Source organism: Anopheles maculipalpis, chromosome 3RL (assembly GCF_943734695.1).
Source record: "Anopheles maculipalpis chromosome 3RL, idAnoMacuDA_375_x, whole genome shotgun sequence".
Lineage (NCBI taxonomy): Eukaryota > Metazoa > Arthropoda > Insecta > Diptera > Culicidae > Anopheles > Anopheles maculipalpis.
In genome coordinates, this window is record NC_064872.1 from 41,605,158 (window position 1) to 41,626,738 (window position 21,581).

The 21,581-nt window shown below is 41.9% G+C and overlaps 1 protein-coding gene across 4 annotated transcripts in view; it reads left to right on the forward strand.

The window, feature by feature from the left end:
- Positions 1-21,581, forward strand: part of LOC126564633 (ankyrin repeat domain-containing protein 13C) — a 250,773-nt gene that overhangs the window by 229,001 nt on the left and 191 nt on the right. For 2 of the 4 annotated variants that reach the window (XM_050221715.1, XM_050221714.1), the window contains exons 1-6: positions 16,396-16,475; positions 16,550-16,669; positions 17,129-17,170; positions 19,967-20,071; positions 20,148-20,950; positions 21,026-21,273. In XM_050221715.1, the coding sequence (XP_050077672.1) occupies positions 16,427-16,475; positions 16,550-16,669; positions 17,129-17,170; positions 19,967-20,071; positions 20,148-20,950; positions 21,026-21,273 (1,367 nt within the window). In that variant the 5' untranslated portion in view covers positions 16,396-16,426. Of the gene's footprint in view, positions 1-16,395; positions 16,476-16,549; positions 16,670-17,128; positions 17,171-19,966; positions 20,072-20,147; positions 20,951-21,025; positions 21,274-21,581 lie in introns of those variants that run through there. The other 2 variants (XM_050221716.1, XM_050221717.1) reach the window with 2 other exon arrangements.

The window sequence follows — 21,581 nt, forward strand, 5'->3', positions numbered from 1 at the left end:
AAGCGCATACACTTTAACCATAATATCTATGTAAATGTAATTTCATTCTTATCAATATTGCTTCAACTAAACGCGAAACTATCATTCGCTACTGCCGGATATCCTATCCGACAACTTCCGGCGAACAAAAGGGAACAAAATGTAAATTTAAACATTACACGACACAACGAATTAACCTAAACCAATCGCCAGATCGCTGCACAAAACTGCATTCCGATCGGTTCATGATGAAATTTATTCCTACCCCACTGTTTTCCTTTCACACTCTTTCCATGCTTGCCTAATTTCGCTAACTATCCACCACGAAAAAAGGAAGCGCTAGATCGGGTTTTTTCCTCCCCAGTTTTGGTCCTGGCAAACGCCAACAAATGGCTATATTCGATCACTCACATTGCTCGGTCAACCACAAATCGACGATGATGACCGAGCTTAGTTTGCTACTATGGCCGATAATTGAATTTATGCAAAACCACTCGTTTTCAAATTAAATTGCCACAAAGCGATGTGCGGTTGTGCACGGTTGAACGCAGCTCAAACTCCATACGAAATGGCAGGAATGGGCGGGCCGGGGTACAATAGCGTCCTCCCACTAAACTAAATCATCCACACAAAACGTGTTTGTGGGTAGACACATTACGATTTGCACTTCCAAAAAGCACATGGTGGTGCATTATGAATTACAAATTACAATAACGTTGCCATAGCCTACTAGTTGGCAGAGTACTGTTATTATCGCTTCCTAGAAATAATATAATAATAGTCAAAGCCATTGGTTTTCGTTATCCTGCGGCTGCTGAAATGGCTGAAATGGTGAGTTAAAATGTGAATTTACCGAGCTTCATAATATTTTAGCCCTTTCAGTATCATACCAAGTACAAGAAAACTAAACAATTTTCATACACGCCTGCTTCAGATTGTATTCGGTATTAATCTAAGCTCGACACTTGGGCAATAAATTCAAATGTACATATATGTAAATACATTCACATTTGGCCACCCTTTGCAAATATCGACTCGGTACTCGGAGAAACGAAAACTTAAATGATATAGCAAGCGCAACGTACGGCCATTTGCTCGCCGTATTTACACTTATTGTTCATTTCCATCGAAAGAACCATCCGATGGGTTAGTCAAAAGCCAAAATTCACACAAGCCATTAGCACCCATACGTTTGTGTGTGTGTGTGTGTGTGTTTTCTGCCCAGTCGAAAGCCACGTTGGGTAACACGTTTGAGCGTACAACCGACCAGGCGCCTCCATTCACGAGCATCCCAAAAACCGTTTCCGGACACCTTCTCGGAATACGGGTCTAGTTCGTTCGGTCTTGTCGGATTCTCCATGGGGATGCAGTTCGTGGTGCTATTACGTACGAGCAGCAAGGCACAAGGAAAGCGTCCACGAGGACGGGACGCGCGTTCATTCATATTTAATCTATTGATGAATATGAAAACTTTCAACATTTTCAATTATACTCATTCGTGTCGTACCATTACCGGTACCGTATACCGTGTGTGTGTGTGTGTGGGTTTGCGTTTTTGGATTTCCAGAAATACTGGGATTGAGGCAACTCCATGAGCTATTCATGAGGTTATGAAATTTTGAATGACTAATGGACTAATAGGATCGAGAAGCGCGCATAGGAAGCAGCTCCGAGCGTCCATGGGACAAAGAACCGTAATCTCATCTCGTGGCGTTTTATCATGCAGAAATATGCTGGAAGAAGAGTGCAGGTTCGAACACGGTAGAAGGCAATCTAGCGACGACATATCTAACAATCAGTATTTTGGGTCCGTATAACACCAGCCGGTCTTTTTAGTCGAAGCGAAGGTACGGAAAGTGCCAACGTTCGGATGTTTTGGATGCTGCAGTGAAACAGTTTAGTTGAACACGCGGCCAAGGAGGAGAGGATGAAAGAAAGCAAAAAACAAAAATGACGACGATCGTTTGCGATCGGATACTGGTCACGGTGGCGTTCATCTGACGCAAGATGCATTTATTATGCCGTCTGAAATGAGTATAATCACTCTGTCGCATCATGTCGTTATCGTGGTGCCGTACAGTCCTGACGCATGGTGCTGTGATTGGTTTTATTGACAGAATCGAGGCAAAATAAAAAAATTAACGCGCCACAACGTTGGTGAAGACCATAGCCAGGATGCAAACCAATCTTTTGAAATTTATTTTCAATTCCTTCGTTCGTCTACCACACAATCCTCCTTTTTTCTAAAAGAAAATGGTTAAAATTATAATTACTTCACTTCAGACAATCATTGAAATTAATTTTTTATACAAAATTATGCTATGAAAAACAAAGAAACCATTTACAAGTGCATTTATTACTCTTTGCAAACTACACTGGGCTGCAATTTTATCATTATCTGGAAAGCAATTTTCCATCCTTTACACACATTATCACTGGAATTGTTTGAGTAATGTAAAAAAGCATGCTAGTTCTTCGATAAATTAATAAACCCAATACCTGGAAGCAGTATTTACTTTCTTCATAATAAAAGCCTTTGTTCCCTCGACCAAGCTCTACACTCACTTAATCATCATCAACTCTCGTCCGCCATTTTATTTCAGCAAATTATATACCCACTTCTCGCTCGGCCTCATCCACGTCCGCGTTACATGCCATCAATACATGCATCTTGGATGCTGGGTAGCACACTCTACCCAGCAGCCAATTACTCTTCTGGCCGGGTTTACATTTCCTTTCTGCCAACTTGTTTGCCCCTGTAACCCCCCCACTTTATCATTTTATTCACTGAGCTCAAACATCGTGAACGCCCTTTTTTCGTCCCAGTCGTCCCATAAATTAGTTCATCCCTACAGAAAGGGTATCCGCTGTTACGAGTGGGGAAAATCTGTTTGCCTGTTCTACCCGCCTGCACTACTAATTAGTACAAAAAAGAGACCGTTTCTCAACCACACATCCTTCCTTCCTGCGTGTGTGTGGGGTGTGAAAGCGTTTGTCATTTACCCTATTTTCTTGCCGAAACTCCCCATTTAAACATTCGCTCACTAATACGTTGGCAAAACTCCATGGTGGTGGCATTCGTAGAGGAAACGTATTCGTATAATCGTTCGTTTCCTCCCTTTGTTTGCTTTCCGCTTTTTACCAACGCCAACATTGAGTGGTGTTGTGGCTCTCCTCTCCCTGGGTACCCCGTATTCATCTCATTATATACCTCACACATTAGCGGACGTACGGGTTGACGGCCGATGGAAATAAATGGCTGCTGGCTCGGTGTTCCTTTCTTCCACCCACTCATACACACATGCACACACACACACAACATGAACCACTTTCTGACGTTGCCTTAGCAAAGATGCTCATTTTCTGGTGTCTCCAACACATCCTTTGTAGGGGAGATGCTGTTTTCCGTTCCTTTCTCGCTCGCGGTAGCGCTACTTTCCGCCTTCTTTCCCCTTCTCACCTCCTCGTCCTTAAAATGACGCGATTTTTCCTCCTTTTTTTTTAAAAGGAGTTTTGTTTTGCACCAATACACACACAAACACATATACAAACACCCGCCACAGTAAACATTTCTTCACACTCGCCCCATTTCACTTCGGTAGGCCGCTAAACGAAGCGAGGAAAATGAAAATGGGTGGTGCAAAGAGCTTTGGTACGCTCTTTCTCTTTCTCTTGTTTCTCGCTCTCCTGCTTGCTCTCACACATCCCACCCCGTGTTGCTTTGATTCATTTATTCTTTTATGTTTTCTGCTCGCAGCTTTCTTTTCGCCTTTCGCCGGGCGGCTAGTTTTGCCTAGAATTGCTTTGCTTGTACCATCGTTTTATTGCCATTAGTCTTTCGTTCTCTCTCAGCCACTATCATCACCACTACTACCATTAAGCGAATGAGTATCGCGTTCCCCGCTACACTTCCGTTACGTCCCTTTGCGCCCCCAATACCCTACGTCGTACGTTGCTTGCAGCATCCAACCGGGTAGGAAACGATGCAGGAAAGAGCGATAGAGCAAGCATTTAATTTGCTGCTTTAATTAAGAGTGACGATGATACTGAACCGACTGGCGAGACCGAGACGGGAGAAAAGCATTAGCAAATAGTGAGCAGATTGCTTCCGAACCAATGGACGCCATTTTCTTAACGTTTCTTTTGACCACTGTTTCCTCATCGCTTTTTATTTGTTTTGCTTTAATTCATATAATGTATTACACGTCCTTTTCTTCGTCTTATGTCCTATTTTTTGTCATTTACTATTTACTAAAGACTGGTTCCCCATTTTTTTCTGTTTTCTTCACAGGCATGAATGTTATTCCCTATTGGAAAAAGGAAGATGAAATCAACTGCATTCATAGCAAGCAACAGAAATATTAATTTATGTTGATGGTAGGTTCCTCCTTTACAATGTGCAAGATTAGAAAAAGTTTTTTTTAACAAACCTTAGCTACTTGCAACTTACATCTTTTTATCACACTCTCTTTTTTCAGAACAATTTTTTAACAATGTTCTATGATTGAACTTGTAATACCAACAGCTACTTAGTATGAATTTCCTTTGGTGGAAATTCATTGCCTACCATCGATGTGAGTGTCCGAAGACCAGCAAGGACCAGCGCAACTAAGCGGATGTATTAAACTAGCCACTCATATCAAAGTATATCGAACGTAAAGGATGACGTCAACCATCGTGGAAATTGCCATTCGACAACCATAACGGAACACAAAAAGACCAAAATTAAAGAACAAAAAAAAACACACACACACATCACATGATTCCTTGCGTAGCTGCATCCTAAAGGTGGAAAACTGTGCGTAAACGTCATCGACACTGCGTGACACTATTTTTCGGTAATAAACACAAGAATGTGCACGGTAACCATGGCTTAACATAACCGACCTGCGTAAAAACACTCAAACAAAAAGCAAACAAACACATGAAACGAAAGTATGGAAGAAGAAGAAGAAGAAGAAGAAGAAGAAACGAAAAGAGCACAGATAAACACAGAAGAAATGCAACAATTAAGTTCCTACTCTAAAATAAAGAAAAAATGAAACATGAAACATAGATAAAAATATACGTTATAAACGAGAGTGTAATAATTGTACTATTTAGGCGCATGAATTTATCCCGAAAAACGGACTGTTTGATGTTTTTTGGGAAGTTAAGAAAAGGAAAGTTAGAAATGGAAAAGTGGCATACATGAACACACACACACACAGAAGGCGCATATATGCATGTGAGCAAAAGTGGAGTAAGCAAACGTAAAATCATGAACATACATTGTGATGACAAATGTAAAGTTACAAGAGACTGAACGTTTGCCGTGGTACCGGTATCTGGCTGATGTTTGTGTGTTAGGTGGAACGAGTTTCTTACAAGCCGCTAACTCCCTTTCGAACAAAGAAGCTACACATTACTGTCGAATTCGATTGCACGTGTCGAGAAACGCTTGTCGTTGGAGCGTTTTTTCGTCAACGGAACCTACTAGCTGGTTACCGGACTGTTCGACGCTAAGAACACTGCAACGCTTTACAGGCTTTTCTTAAAATTTGTAATCTATAATAGTAAAAAGAGAAGCATCTTTTAAGACAGGGCAGTGATGGAAGGCGAACCAAACAGTACAGTAAACAGCCATATGCCGTTGCTCACGACAAACAGAACAGTTTATGCACCTCGCTTGTTCCCATCTTCAAACAAAATGAAGATGAGACGTATAATTCTATTAATGTATCGTATATAGTACTAAGTCAGTTACGCTGAAGGAAAAGTTGAGATATGATCGTTTGAATGGTGCAAAGATTACTCACCATCAAACACTACACTACACGGTTCACGTGACAGAAACGGAAACAAACGTCATTTTATGCGTAAGAAAGCCGGTGACACTAGATGATTGATTGTATAAATTGAAGGATAAGGTGAAAGACATAGAAGCAGCACCAACGACTAATAATCTTAACAAAATGCTATACAGTGTGCGTGTGTGTGTGTTTGTAATTAAATTCAAATCAAACTGAACGTCTGTAGGCAGCGACATAACCCATGATGAAGTTAGAGTCAACGGTGAAGAAGACAGTTTCGAAAGGTCTTCTCGAGGACTCGTTTATGATTGATGTACCATAACTGTTTGCAATTTTTTAGTTCCTTTCTGGGGTCACGTGTAAAACCCGACCCAGTTCGATGCACTTGTGGAAAGATCCGTCAGGTAGTTTTTGCTTTCTGTTTGCTTCCTGCGCGTACACATAATTTGATGCGGGCGATTTTCGAACCAACTGCGCCTATTAATTTACCAACTGTTTCTGCGCAATCAACACAGTTTGGACCGGAAGAAGCGGAACGCTCAACAATCCAACAGTCGTTCCATTAACGAAGCTTTCCGACCGTTTACAAGATAAGCATTGCGATCGTATTGTAATATTGTAGTTGGCTTGTCATGGTATATACATGGAATTATTTTATAAAATTATAAAGCAGAAAAAAACAAAAAAAAAGTAGAAAAGCATTAAAAAAAAAGTTAAGAAAAAAAAAGAATTACCGAGTGCATAAAATAGATGGAAGTTAAAGCAAACCACATACTCATACATAATCACTGAATATATCTCTATTCCTTAAAGATGAACATAAACTTAACGGTCCTTACCATCCTACGTTGATTGAAGGCAGCGAACGAGTGCGTTTGATCGCTGCCGAACAACGCGATAAATGGTCAAACATATGCATGTGTGAAAAACATGTGATTGTGTGTTTGCTCGATGCAGCTGTGTGCAATAAAATGAAAGGCCAACATTTTCGCGGAAAAAAAGGATATCGCGTGCTTAATATAATGCGAGGAGGCACCCCGTGTCCTTTTTTTGCCGTTTCAATTCAACAAACAAAATAAGGCCACAGTATAAAAGCTACAAACTTCAAGCCAGTCTCCTGAAGTCGACAGGAGAATGGTTTCAAGTTTGTTTCTTCCTTTTTTGGCATCAAATCTACAGCTAATATTGCCTAAGAGAACAACAAAAAGAAACAAATCGTCCCAATCGATTGGCATGACATATTTTTTTAGATTTATAGAGATGACGATGCGGGCTAGTAGCGCTAAGAGTGGCTAAGTGGAAGCACTAACTGATGAAAAGTTCCTATAATGCATTTTCCTCAATTCTTCGAATCATTCGGGAATGGGTATGCGACAATTTGCATTAATATTACAGACATTATAAAACACATACAGACACTTCGGCGTGAATAAGAATATTGTATTAGTGAACTATCGTAAAGAAGCAACTTATGTATAAAGGGTAATGTTTATTGTTTGATTTTGTTTGCGATTTTATTATGAAACAATGCATTAGTACGTAGAAAACCATTCAAAAACATACGCATGTGCTAGTAAAAATATCGACTTTAATGATGTATGTTAGCTTCAGCTTAAAGAACTTCTACCCACGGTCCAAACAAACACAAAAACGTGCAATGTATTTAGGAACATAAACAAAAAAACAACTGAACTTTCACACCAATTTCCACCAAGTACGTGCATACAGAGCGCTTACCTGATGGATCGGATCACAACTGTAACGAACGTTTTGAATCGTAAACATTCCATGGCCAACCAAAGATAGAACGTGTGGGTTAATAAAGCATGCGTCTGTCTTTAAAAAAAAAGAAAAGAACAATCAACCAATTTGTGAACTGCTTCGTGAACAATTTCACAGTGTTACGAGCTTTTCCTTTTGTTTTACCTGTCAACATTGCACTGCAAACTCCAAATGGTGTCATTTAGTTTGATGTAAAAATATGAAATACACACAATGTTCCATGCACATAAACACACATGAAGGCATTTGTCTGGTGAGGTACGTTTACCACTACCCACTCCAACTGATAACAAAATGGAATGCTGAAAAAACAACGGCAATTGATACTCGCAAAAACAACAATAATAGTTTACTTAGGTTGAATAGAGAAAAAGTGCGGAAGTGTGTTTGAATGATTCGAACATTAAGAGGGGAAGAAACATTTATGGCTAAACCGCAAATAACTTTTAATGAAACGTATTTGGTTCCTATTCGAGAAAGAGAGCAAAGGAAAAAGAAAAAAAAAACACATAAAGTAAGAAAAAACGGAAAACAACGTTTGAAACAATACGACAGAGGGAAAAGAGAGATAAAACAAGACAAGGAGAAAAATGTAACACACTATAAATGCAAGGAAAGGAAAAAAAACAACCCAAAAATTACACTCCAATTCGATGAAGCCACACTAACATCAAAACAATAACGATAAAATCAAACTGATCTGATTAAACATTGAAACAAGAGCGAAAAGCCAAACAAAAAAAAAAAAAAAAACAATGGTTGAAGAAAACGGAAAACATGGAAAACAGAAAGACTCGACATATCATGAAACGATTACTTTTGCCCTCGCATTAACAAAAAGTGAAAATAAGAAAAATTTTAAACTCAACAGCAACCACAAGTGAAACCAACTAGAGAAGGAACGAAGATGAACACAAAAAAGAAAAAAAACAAACAAGCGGATAAGAAAAAGTTCTTTCATGTGTCAAATGTCAACCTACATAACACACTATTACTACTACTGCTAGTAATACAACTAGTGCTACGAATACTACTACAACTACTACTATTATCCCTTCTACCACTACTAACTACTAAACAACCTACTCACCACCAGGCAGAAGAGAAAAAAAGACACTTTCTTAGTGTACTTCCTTTGAAACGTTGTTGGCCGTTTTGTTTCTCTCGTGCAACTTGTTGTGATCTAATTTTTGGTTTTATTGCAAAACAAAGCAAAACAGAAAAAAAAAATAGGCCAATCAAAGGCCAAGACAAAGAAGAAAAAACGAACAAAAACCTCTACTACAAAGTTCCTGTTCCCTTGCATTTTTGGTGCTCGATCGCAATAGGGGAATGATCGGTACCCAGGGGAAGATTGTTTATTTGTTTATGTGCGTGTGTGTGTGTGTTCTTTTTTTTGTTTACATATTTTTGTAAGTTTAATTATAACTCATTCAAACTTGCCTACTAAAGTCCTGCTACTTTTTTTTTTACACAAAAAGACATGATGGGGCAATGATTGTGAGGGAAAACTGTGACAAAAACAGTTCAAATTTCAACCCGATGGACACCGAAACTAATAAAAGTGAGGTGTTGTTCCTTTCGGGATGATTTGTTTGAATTGTTTTGAGTTTTCTTAGAGTGCAGTAGAGTGGATTGTGTTTATCCGGAATTACCATGTTGTAAGTTAGGTTGAAAGTAGCCCAAACTCAACAGTGTCGTTGGTGACGTCGGTTAAGCACATCCAACCTTGGCATAAGAACAAATCGGACGACCGTACTCGCAGTAAAAAAAGCACACATACACAGTTTGATGATACATTGAGCATAAAAGCAAAAAAAAAAACTCTCATATACACACACACACACACTAAAACCTAACGAAAATGGTAAAAAGAGTTCCTACTAATTAAGTACACTAACAATATTTGCACTTGCCACGAGCAGTGTTCGTTTAAGTTACGTTTTTTTGCTTCTTACGTTGTTTTGTTTTCGATCGATTTCTCATACATTTAGTTGGTTATCCATGTGATTTAGTTTTAACGTTACTTTCTATCGTTCAAAATATTCGGTGACATACTACAACGTTACTTTTTTTGCATTATTGCAACATTGCATTTTTTTGTTGTTGTGCGTCCTATAATTAAACCGCAAAGAGCAGATCTGCTGATCTGATATTCTGTAAGCATTATTTGATGCGTTTAATGAGTATGCGAAATTGTAAAGATAAAATGAAAACAAAATATGGTGAGAAGTAACTATTAGCTGTAGGTTCCAAATCAGTGCAGAGAAATGCAAAATTGCAACTACGACACAAACAATTGAAAATGAGTTTATATTTCACGTCCATAGCGCAAAAACACACCTAAGTCTACCGCAACACCACACAACGGACAAGGAAAGAACAGTGAGACATACAGCAAGTCATTGCAAAGATGCAACAAAAAGCGAAACATTACAGTTATACAGGAATAGCGTAATCACGCAACGATGATTACATGCTAGTGGAAGGGAAAGGTATAATCAAATGGAAATGCATTGCCATTCGTTTGCGCCACTCCACGTCCGTCTACTCTTCCACCACTAATCGACTTTGAGTTAAACCCAAACGCTAACTAGCGCTAGTGAAGCAGCGAGGAAAAACGAACAACTTCAACCTAAACTTACTTACTTCTGACGAAAGGAAGTATAAATCGTAAAGCAAAAGCGATAAACATCCAAACAACTTAGCACAAATCAAGATACAAAACACAAACCGTACACTCTCACACACTTGCAGAAAAAAAAATCTACTTACATTGTATAAGATATATTGTCAGATGTAAAAGAAGAAAAATAAAATTATTTGGTAGTCAACTTTGAAGGAGTCCCATTTACTTACAATGCCGAGGCGATAGGTGGGTTGATCTTCATACAATTACGTGGTTTTAAATTAATGCAGATGACCGGCTGATGCAGCTGGTTGTTACGCCAAGAAGGCTTTACATGCAGCGGTTTAAAAAATAATTCCTAAAGTAAGTTACCATCTTTTTTATTGCATTTCTTCTTTTTCTTATTTTTGTTGTTGTTCTTCTTCTTATTCTTGGCTTGCTCAGGATTGAGCACGGCCTGTCGACATGGCCAGGTCTCTAATCAGTTTCCAGGAAACTTGGACTAGGGCTACAGTCTTCCATCCACGTCTGCATCCGATCTCCGACAGGTTAGACTCCACTTGATCCAGCCAACGAGCTCGCTGTGCTCCTCTACGCCTCGTGCCGAACGGGTCGCTGACGAGCACCTTCTTGGTGGGGCATGAGTCCGGCCACTGCCAAAGATAGTCCTTTGCATCCGCCGCTCGAAAATGGCGAGTGCATTGACGTCCTCTGTCAGCATAGTCCAAGACTCGTACCCGTAGAGGACTACCGGACGTACCAAGGTGCGGTAAATCGTGCATTTCGTGTGTTGTAGGCACGATTCCCCTAAACAATGCGCCTTCGGATTTCTCTGCTTACGTTGTTGTTCGAAGTTACGATCGTACCAAGGTAGCAGAACTCCTCTACCACCTCGAGATCGTCGCCGTCAACTTATACTCTGCTTCCGAGTCGGGTTTTGTCTTCGTCGCATTGATGCTCGGGTGTACGCCTCGCACACCCCCGCAGTTTTCCGTCCGATGATGTCGATGTCATCCGCGAAGCCAAGGAATTGGAGAGACCGGGAGAAAACCGTGCTCCGGATGTCGAAGCCCGCGCTTCGCATAACACCCTCCAGACCGATTTTGAACAACAAACAGGTGAGTCCGTTACCTTACCTCAGACCCCGGTGAGGTTCGAACAATTCCGACAGCATGCTCGAAGCTCTCACCTTGCACTGCACCCCGTCCATAGTGACTTTTAGCAGCCGTACCAGCTTCCCAGAGAATCCGCACTGCTGCATTGTGTTCCATAGTTCGGTCCGATCCATGGTATCGTAGGTCGCCTTGAAGTCAATGAACAGGTGGTGCGTAGGGATCTGGTGCTCCCGGCATTTTTGGTGGATCTGCCGTAGAGTGAAGATTTGGTCGGTTGTCGATTTACCTTCAACAAATCCAGCTTGGTAGCTTCCGACGAAATCTGTAGCAAGGGACTCCAGTATGCAGAAAAATATTCGGGACAGGATCTTATAGGCAGCAATCAGGATTGTGGTGGCCCGGAAGTTAGCAAAGTCTATCCTGTCGCCCTTTTTGTTCACCGGGTGTATGAGACCCAGTTTCCATTCGTCCCGGACTTCTTCCTGATCCCAAATCTTAACAATCAGCTGATGCATGATGGCGGAAATCCTCTACGGACCCATCTTGAACGGTTCGTCACCAGCCCATTGCTGCCAGCTGATTTGTTGCATTTCGGCTGCTTGATGGCACTGGTGACTTCGTTCAGGGATGGCGGGGGTACCTCTCGCTCGTCCGACAGGATATCTCCATCTTCGTTGCGGCACATAGCGATCATGGGAGTAAAACCGCCCCGTGCTGCATTCAACATCCTGTAGAACTTACGAGTTTCCCCTAACTGGGATAACTGATGTATCAGTTGCTCCTCCGACTCTTCGAAGCTACGTTTCTTGTCCTGGAAGAGCCGGATCTGCTGCCTACTCAGTCGTCTGTAGTGTTCCACGTTCTGCCAGGTCTCGCGCTGGAGCATTCGGGTACCCGTAGCATTCTTCTCGGATAGTGCTCGTCTGCACTCATCATCAAACTATTCCTTCCTCTGGTTACGTGTCACGCGGCCAATAGTTCGCTCGGCTGTGTTACCGATGGCTTGCTCCACCATACGCCAGTGGTCATTGAGGGACATCACCTCGGTGTCCTCCGGCTGCGCTTCCCCAAGCGCGTTTGCGAAGTCCCTCGCCACATCAGCTTGCCTCAGCCGATGTATGCAGCGAATGGTCATGTGCTTGGAGAAGGCGAAGTTCACGAGCCGAAGCCCGTTGTCGTTCGTCAGCTGGTAGGCACTGAAACTTCCTACCCTCCTCCCGTCCGACCTAAGCGTTAAAGTCTCCGATGACAATCTTGACACCGTGTTGTGGGCAGAGGTCGTACTCCCTCTCCAACTGCGTATAAAAACTGTCTTTATCGTCATCGGTGCTTCCAAGTTGCGGACTGTGCACATTGATAATGATCATATCGAAGAACCTTCTGCGGATCCTCAACCTGCACATCCGTTCATTGATCGGTCACCACCCGATCACTCGCTTTCGCATCTCACCTCACTTAACAAGGGGCCTTACTTCGTCCGAAAGAATGCGGGTACTTCCGGGTTATGTGAGGGATCTGCAGTTCCATGTCCCGAGTTTCCAATCGTAGTCCTTATTCCGCGGCGTGGGTCTGTACTTGTTGGTCCGATTCGAAATTTCATGGATTCCTTTCGTTGCAACAGTATTGAGGGAAGGGGGGGGGGGGGGGGGTTGCTTTCAATGCCTCTCAGTCTCGTTGGCCAGGACAGAAGGACAACCAGCCGCCCCTAACATGGAAAACAGGCGCTAGTTATCCCCCCCCCCCCCTCCACCGCTCAATTTAGGGGTTGGGCTTCCCCGTGTACCCAAGCTGAGATATTGGAAGAGATATGTTACCATTCTGTACGCCGTGGATGTATTGAACCGGAGTAGGATATGGAGATCCTATATTAACCTTCGGTCCATACTCGTACAAGTGCGGTATTGCTATATACACTGACAACAGAACAGCATTTACAGATTTCAATTTTAAGATTAAAAGTATGAAAAAATGACTAAAACAACGTTCGAATAAGAATTCATTTGGAGCAAATATTGATCGCCTTAGAGCATCGTTTGCTCCATGTGTCGATTCCGCATTTGGTTCTGACGCGTTGTGGTGCGACGCCTATCCGGGCTTCGATCTCGTTGAGCGAGGATATTTATCCTGCCTGCTGGAAATCCTCCTGGTTAGTCCTTGTGTACATAAAGGTGGACAAATCTAATGCCTCATTAATTTACGTTGTGCATGTGCTCAGGGTTTCGAGCTTCTTGTGTACGAAACTCCCTTCGCTGCTGCATGGAACTACACCAGCGCTGTGCAACACGGATTTGTCCCTAAGCACACGTTAGTTGAGTCATCAAAGCTCCCTTTGGCAATGTTCCGCAATCCTAGCTGCTCGCCAAGTTTCTTCATCTGTTGGTCATTTTCTTAAATTAACGCAACTCGGGTGCTAACTCTTTCTCCGAGCCACTCTGAGTGCGTTCCAGTTCTGGCGCTCTTATAATGGGCTTGAATAGGAGAGAAGTTGAGCTTCCACGACCAGCTAGAGTATGTTCTCAATAAGGGCAACCAACTGATCGGTTTGCTAAAGGAACTAGTAAACGACTTTACTCGCCCGGCTTGCATCGAAATGCTTTATTGCTCTTTGATGAGTTCGGTTTTCGAACATACTTCAGTTGTATGGTGACCCTCTGCCATTCGTATGCTGCCATAGGGCTGAATAAAAAATTGCCATGCCCAAAGGCTCTTTTATGCGGGACTCCTGTACAATCAGATCGACTCTCTGGTGCTATTATCTGGCCTAAGCCTATACTATCCGCAGAGGTTGCTCCGTGCGAGACCGATACTAGACGTACAGGATCACCGCAACCCGTTTTGTGCCCTCCAAACATTTGTTATTTATGTGTCGTGAAGTCAATGCTGTTTATAATTGTCACTTACAATACATGTCGCACGCCGTTTAAACTATATTGGAGGTATTTGTTAACTTATTTCGCCCGCCTTAAAATGTATATGATGTGCACTTGTTTTTTGTTATCCCGCTTCAAGAAGGCAAGAAGGCGGTCCGTTGAAGTTAATAAACTATCAAACTACTGAACTGGTTCTTTCTATCTACTATCAAACTACTATCAAACGAGTGAATGATTAGTAACCAACGATGTAGTTCAGTAGCATGTTTGCATGAGAATAACCATCTTAGACCTCATGAAAAGAGTCTCGTCATGGGTGCCTCATCGATGGGTTCTCGACTTATGGACTATCCTATTTCAAAGTTGTCCTAAGATGTAAAGGAAATTTCAAGAACTTTCTTCTATAAGTCTTATTCTAATCCATAACATAGCTGGTAACATAGATACTAGAACTCACTTACACCTCTGAGAAATAAACTCTGTGAAAACAGACAACTTCATTATAGTCATAATCAGAGGAATATGATCTGAAGTCTGTTCCCGTGCGTGCTATGCCCGAAGCGCAATGAAATGGTTTCAAGGATTTTGGAAGTAGCCTAAGACCGTCGAATGGTTAGAATGCTCGATAACGAAGAATACGTACACGGATTTTCAAACTTTAATATCTATTACTTAATGACAATTGGGGCGGCCCGGTGGTATAGGCGACAGCGGCACCGGTCTTCAAACGGCAGGACTGGGGTTGAAATCCCATCCGGACCGTCCACCCGTAGTGAGAACTGACCTACCTCACCACGTGGTATTGTAAAAAAAAATTAATGACAATTTATGACTAGTTAATTCGATAATTGCAGCTTCAAGTGTCATAGCTAGAATGAACATGACTGGCTAATTTTACGTTTCGTCTTTCCTTTCCATTTGTTGTCTCTCATATACTTTCTCACCTTAACCTTTGTGGTCCAGGAGCCATCTTGAAATGGTCATCCTGTACAACACGGGAGTGGTGTTTTGTATAATGATTCTACATAAACAGATTATCTAGACCCGCGAGGCCCCCCTGTTCGGTGAAGCTCATGCCTCCATCGAGGCCCCCCGTTATCGGCGAGGTCCCTGTCAACTGCCACCTCCGCTCCGGCAACCCCAAGCTAGCTTCGAACGAATGTTTTTCGATGGGCCACTTCTTCTCTGGTTCTGGATAAGAGTGGAGGGAATTTCGCTGATACGCTCATTGATTCATTGGCCTAGAGTACCTCAGGGTAGCTTCCTTAGCCCTGTATTTTTTCACTTTTCATCTCGGATCAGTTTTTGTCTAGAAATTCCTCCAAGCCAGCGACTAGCCATTTTTACCATGAAAGCGCATGGTAACATGATTTATGAAATGTACCAAGAGGCGAAAAGTTTTCACAAAGATTTTTTTATGTTTTTTCAACTTCTTCCTAGTACTCAACATCCTACCTTTTTCGTTTTACGACCAACATTGCAACTTATATTTATACAGTAAACTATGGCCAAATTATATCCTACTCACTTGATGTTGTGCTTGATGTATTTTGATCGTGCAGCATACTCATGATCCTTTATGTTTTTTACAAATTTTGTTCAACGTATCATAAATAATTATTTTTCTTCTTCTTCTTCTTCTTCTTCTTCTTGGCTTTACGACCACTAAGGTCACACCGGCCATCGAACATGGCTTTCTAGATTGCCGATACCACGTAGTTGGTTCCAATCCTCACTACGGGGTGACGGTCCGGATGGGATTTGAACCCCGGTCCTGCCGTTTGAAGACCGGCGCCGCTGTCGCATACGCCACCGGGCTGCCCCAATAAGCCCATAAGGAACTAAAATTAATAAATTAAATAAAAATCAAATAGAATTCAGCGGATTGCAGATTTTATTTTAACGCCTAACAGTATGCAATACATTCTACCTATTCGAATATGTTTTTCAATCAGCAATATTATTTGCTACATAACGGTTTCCGCCGTAGTTTTCTGGTCAATTGCTCCTAAAGTTCATTCTGAAATTTTTCATTCGAGAAATTTTGTCTAACGAATGATTACTAATTTGAAAACACCCATGTGGAACATCCCAGGTATCCTCTGTATTAAATATCAACCTTTTTGCCGTAGTATTTTCACCAGGCACCATTGTTCGCTGCTGCATGACAGCTCAGTTGACGTTTCTCAGCTAAACCCGAAGTCAGTCCATTTTTGCCGAAGTTTGACAATTGGTCAAAACAATCACGAAAGGTGAAAAATGTTGCTCGTGGAGGTAGGTCGCATTCGGAAGGGAAACAACGGAAGAACACGAGAAAAAATCGACTGCTGCGCGTCGCGAATAGTGCGTGTGGTTCAGTAAAATGTTTTCTCTCAATTGCAGCGGAAGTCGGCGAAATAATGACGGAATTGTTTCCGCTGCATGAGTGCGTCTTTAACGGTGATACCCGAAAGCTGTCGCTGTTGCTGCGGACACACGAAATCGCCGAAAAGGACAAACATGGTAAGTTGCACGGATATTAATTGTTTCTGAGGTTGGCTGGGCTGGGAATTGCCCAGTCGTTCGATGGCAAATATCCACGCTGTAGCGGTAGCAGCGGAAGATGATGACAAACGACGGGACGAGCTAATCATATTCATGCATCGATAAGTTTCTTGTCTGTGCGTATCCACGCAACCGCGTAATGGTGCGAATAAGTATTACCTGTGTGAGCGTTTTTATTCGCGTACTGTGGTATGCCCGGGACCGTTTCTCATGTAGATAAGTGCTAGATGTATTAAACCAAATTTGCCAACAATGATAAACGGTTTTCGGATAAAGTTGATATGAAGATATGAAGCTAACAAACTAGCAACAGTACACCTAGTTTTGTTTATAAATAAATGAAAACGCTTTACCGCTACAATACAGTTTGTTTATTCTACTAACTTATGTACTTTTTTGTGTATCATTTCGTTTTAGGAAACACTCCACTCCATTTGGCTGTTATGCTAGGAAAGAAAGGTAATTATACCAGCAGGGGAGGATGTCGAAAACAAATCAGGCACCCTGCCAAGCATCTGGAGTGCGGCGGTAAATGCGAGAAAAATCGCTCGTAGTAATCCCACCTCTAACTGGGAACTTCCCCTTTCGATTACATCAATTTTCCGCCGTCCCAACCCACAAGCAAAGCCACAACGTTGTGAAATTAATATTTAATGGAAAGCGCACTCAAGTTTGTTTTTTTTTGCGTGGGGTTTGCAAACATTTTCCATTCCTTTAGAAAGGAAAGTCTTCGAAGCAATATTATGCAAGTTACGAATCGCGTGTGTGTGGTAAAGAAATGTCTCAAGCATTGTGACGCTTCGGTGCGCTTTCCGCGTACAGATGACTGATAAAAGTGATCTGTGTTTTGTACGTCCAACTCAAACGCGTGTCACTAAAAAAGACAAAAATTTGCCTTTACAAACTATCGCTGGTGACACGGTATGGATTCATCGCTTTTTTGACTACCTGTGAAGCGCATATCTCATTGATGGTTATTTATCTTTCGTACAATGGCACATACGTTCTAATGGCGCGGGAAAATGATAAACCCTGTGGTTACATCTACCTACACACAGTCCCTCATCTCGTTCGACTCTTATCAACAGCATGTGTCGACCAGCAGTCATTTGAACAGTTGCTGATGGTATCATTGAGCGAAGAATTCGCAAGAGAAAAAATTTATCACCCTTTTGCAAAGTGGTAATTTCGATTGAATCGTTTTCTAATGGAACCCCCTGTCTCCACCTTCAGTGAATGCATTATCATAAGATAATGAAACGTGACAAAGTAGTAGCGCAAGAGAAGTCCATCCTGAAGTTATGATAAGAGAGCAAGTTAGTCAATACACACGCACCAACGTACATTAGTCACCGGAGAGTTTAGACCGAATTTGAAGGTAAAGTATAAGCTTTGGTTTGGCAAATTCACGATGACTCCAACATAATTCAAGAAGAAAAATTATCAGCGTTAGTAATTTGATCATGAAACCCAGTCCAAATATTGATATCATTACTCTTTGTAATATCGTAAATAGAAACATTTGATGCGCGCAATGGACACAAGAAAAACTCTGATACTAATACCAACCACGTGTATACTAGGGTTATGCGTACTAGGCAGGAGTGAGTGAGTGATTTAAATCTTTCTAATGAATGATTTAAATAAACTCCACACAAACATAGTGTTTACAACTCTTTTAGAAATCGTTATTTTGAAACACATTCCCAAGGAGTCAAAAGTCGCCAAAGGGACTCGAATCGCAAAGAGTTTTAAACTCTTTTGGACTTGGACTCTTTTGGAAAACTCTTTTAGGATTAGAATCAACAGCTTTCCGCTGTTGATGTTATGAGAGGTAGTACCCGCTTTAACACTTTAGTTTTGAAATAGGGCCATCTTCTGCCACATTATGACAACTCCAGAAAAGGATTGTTATGAGAAGCAAACCCCAGCAGCGAGTGAGTAAGACCGAATTATTTGAAAAGAGTTTTTATTCTCATCACTTGTCTATACCCTTTAATGTGACCTCGGGAAAAGTAATCACTCGTTGATCAATTTATTTCCATTTTTTAATTCATATTTCATCCCTTCCACGGTTGGCTGGCAGGAGATTCTAATCATGTTCCATTCCTTGCAACGTCCGTTTCCTCCTATCTGTTTGTAGTATTTTCCATCGATTTGTCTCACTCGTGCACATGGCGGATGATTGTAATAAATGTCATTAGTTAGAGGGAAACGACTCGCGTCCCGCGTTTGATAGTAACCTTGATGAAGTTCTGTTTGCTTCGTCACCTTGTCCTAGAATGCCGATACAGTTATATGCCCAAGCCTTACAATCTGTTGCCTTAGGACGATGGGTTCCCAGACAGGCGTAGAGTAGAGAAAAGAGGAAAGGGTGGAAGGATGCTAACCGGATTCCTGGTTTCTTTTTTTTGCGCGAACTGCTTCCTTTTATGCTTCCTCTTTCTTCTCACTTCTTTATTGATTACGTTCTCACTGACCTCTTCTGGGCACCGCCGCCGCGAAGGCTCGTGCTGTCCTTTCCCTTCTCAAAATTACCGCTACACCACCGGATCCACCGGTTGGAATCAATCGCCCCGAGCTGTTGTTGTTCATTTGTTTATTTATAGTCACGCAACTGGCTACATTTCCTGGCTTGAAAGGAAAGGAGCCGGTATCCTTATGGTATGCGCCGAACAACTTATCGTTTGGAAGAGCTCGTTTTTTTTGCTTTTATCGGCATCGACTTTACAAGCTTATCATATCTGTAAACTTTTTATTTTTATTTCCGTTGAATTTTATCGGTCGGGCGAAGGCCGTGTGAAAGCTATTTATTTTTCAACATGTATGACTCGAAAGAGATGCGGACGGGTTTTTAATAACGCGCTGTGAAAAAAATCGACCCTTTTAAGGTACCATGAAAAGATTGTATGAAATCCATGCGGTGGAATTTGTCATGATTGAAAAAAGGAAACATATAGAGAGCTTTTATAGATTATTCTTTCATCCCGGAAGGGTTTCAGAATAAAGACTAAAAATAGTTACGATACGTTAGTGCCTTGTGAACGTGTGACTAAATTTGTTTTCTTGTCTCTAAACAGAAAATAACGATTTTTACAGTACAGTAAAAGCAGGATATAATCAAAATCTGTTTCAATTTAAATTTCGTAATATGGTTTATCTCGACTGGGAAATGTATTGAAGAGAATTGTTTTCAACACGCATGCCTTAATCAACTAATTAATGTAAGTTTATGTTTGCTTCGGTTGATTTCAGAATGTATTTTCCTATTGCTTGCACACGGCGCACCGGTTAAAGTAAAAAATTCACAAGGATGGTCTCCTTTAGCGGAAGCGATCTCATACGGAGATCGACAAATAAGTATGTCTTGATTGTCGTAAATCCGTTCCGATCCGATCCGTTAAATCTATATCCATTTTTCTGTTCCTCGTTACAGTCACTTCACTGTTGCGAAAACTGAAGCAACAGGCCCGCGAACAGATGGAACAGCGGCGCCCAAACCTGGTGAAAGCTCTGAAGCAGATGGGCGACTTCTACATGGAGCTTAAGTGGGATTTTCATTCCTGGGTACCACTTATCTCGCGCATACTTCCCTCTGATGTTTGTAAAATTCATAAATCCGGCTGCTCGATACGGCTCGACACGACGTTGGTCGACTTTTCCGACATGCGCTGGGAACGGGGTGACATTTCGTTCATTTTCAAGGGTGAAAATCCACCGAAGGATTCGCTGACGGCGCTGGACAACGAGTGCCGTTGCTACCAGCACGTTCGACACGAGGAGACGGAGATGGAAATCGAGGACGAGGTCGACATCCTGATGTCGAGCGACATTCTTGCAGCACAGATGTCAACCAAGGGTATTAGTTTTACGAAAGCACAATCGGGATGGATCTTTCGCGAAGATCGGCGAGAAACAGTGGCCGGACAGTACGATAGCGATCTCTACACGATAAACGGCTTGACTCTGGAGCAGCGCAAACGCCGCGAGCATCTGTCGCGAGATGATCTGCAGAAAAATAAAGCTCTGATGGAATCGCTTACGAAGGGTGGTCAGAGTCAGCAGGGCGGTATTGATCAGAACGGCGAGATTTATCGAAGAGAGTCGCTACAGCCACCGCCCAACTGTGAGGTTACCTGGGGAGAGTACATTTCGGCTGAGCCGGGCCAGTATCCCAACTTGGGCCGTGAACTAGTGTATAAGGAATCAAGCAAAAATTTTAAAGCAACAGTAGCTATGGTGAGTAAAGATGGCTGTAGTTTAAAAAATTCGGTAACTTATCTAACTTTATGCACTCTCTGTTCTATCTTGCAGAGCAAAGACTTTCCGTTGAGCGTAGACATGCTGTTGAACGTGTTGGAAGTAATAGCACCGTTCAAGCATTTCAGCAAGTTACGTGAATTCGTGACACTGAAACTACCCAGCGGCTTTCCGGTGAAGATCGACATCCCCATCCTACCGACGGTGTCGGCCAAAATTACGTTTCAAAAGTTCGAATTTCGGGACAATATTTCGCCCGATCTGTTCGTCATTCCGGAGGACTACAAAGAGGACACGATGAGGTAAACACGTTGCTATCCCTTTTTCCGCGTTCCATCTAATGTGCTGCTCTCGTTTCTGTTTTTTTTCTCTTTCCCTCTCGTTCTCTTGTTCTTTTTCTATCAATTTGTGTTCATCTTCCCAATTCCACCTGTTTTCCTGCCACCTTTGTTTTTGTACATTTTCCACCCGTATTCGTATCAATGTCATCAACACTACCACCACTGCACACATATTTCCCACATGTCTCACAATGCACAACCAATCGTATGCCAACATCAACTCGATGATTGACTCCTTCCCGCGAGAGCATCAATCGTGCCATCTTACC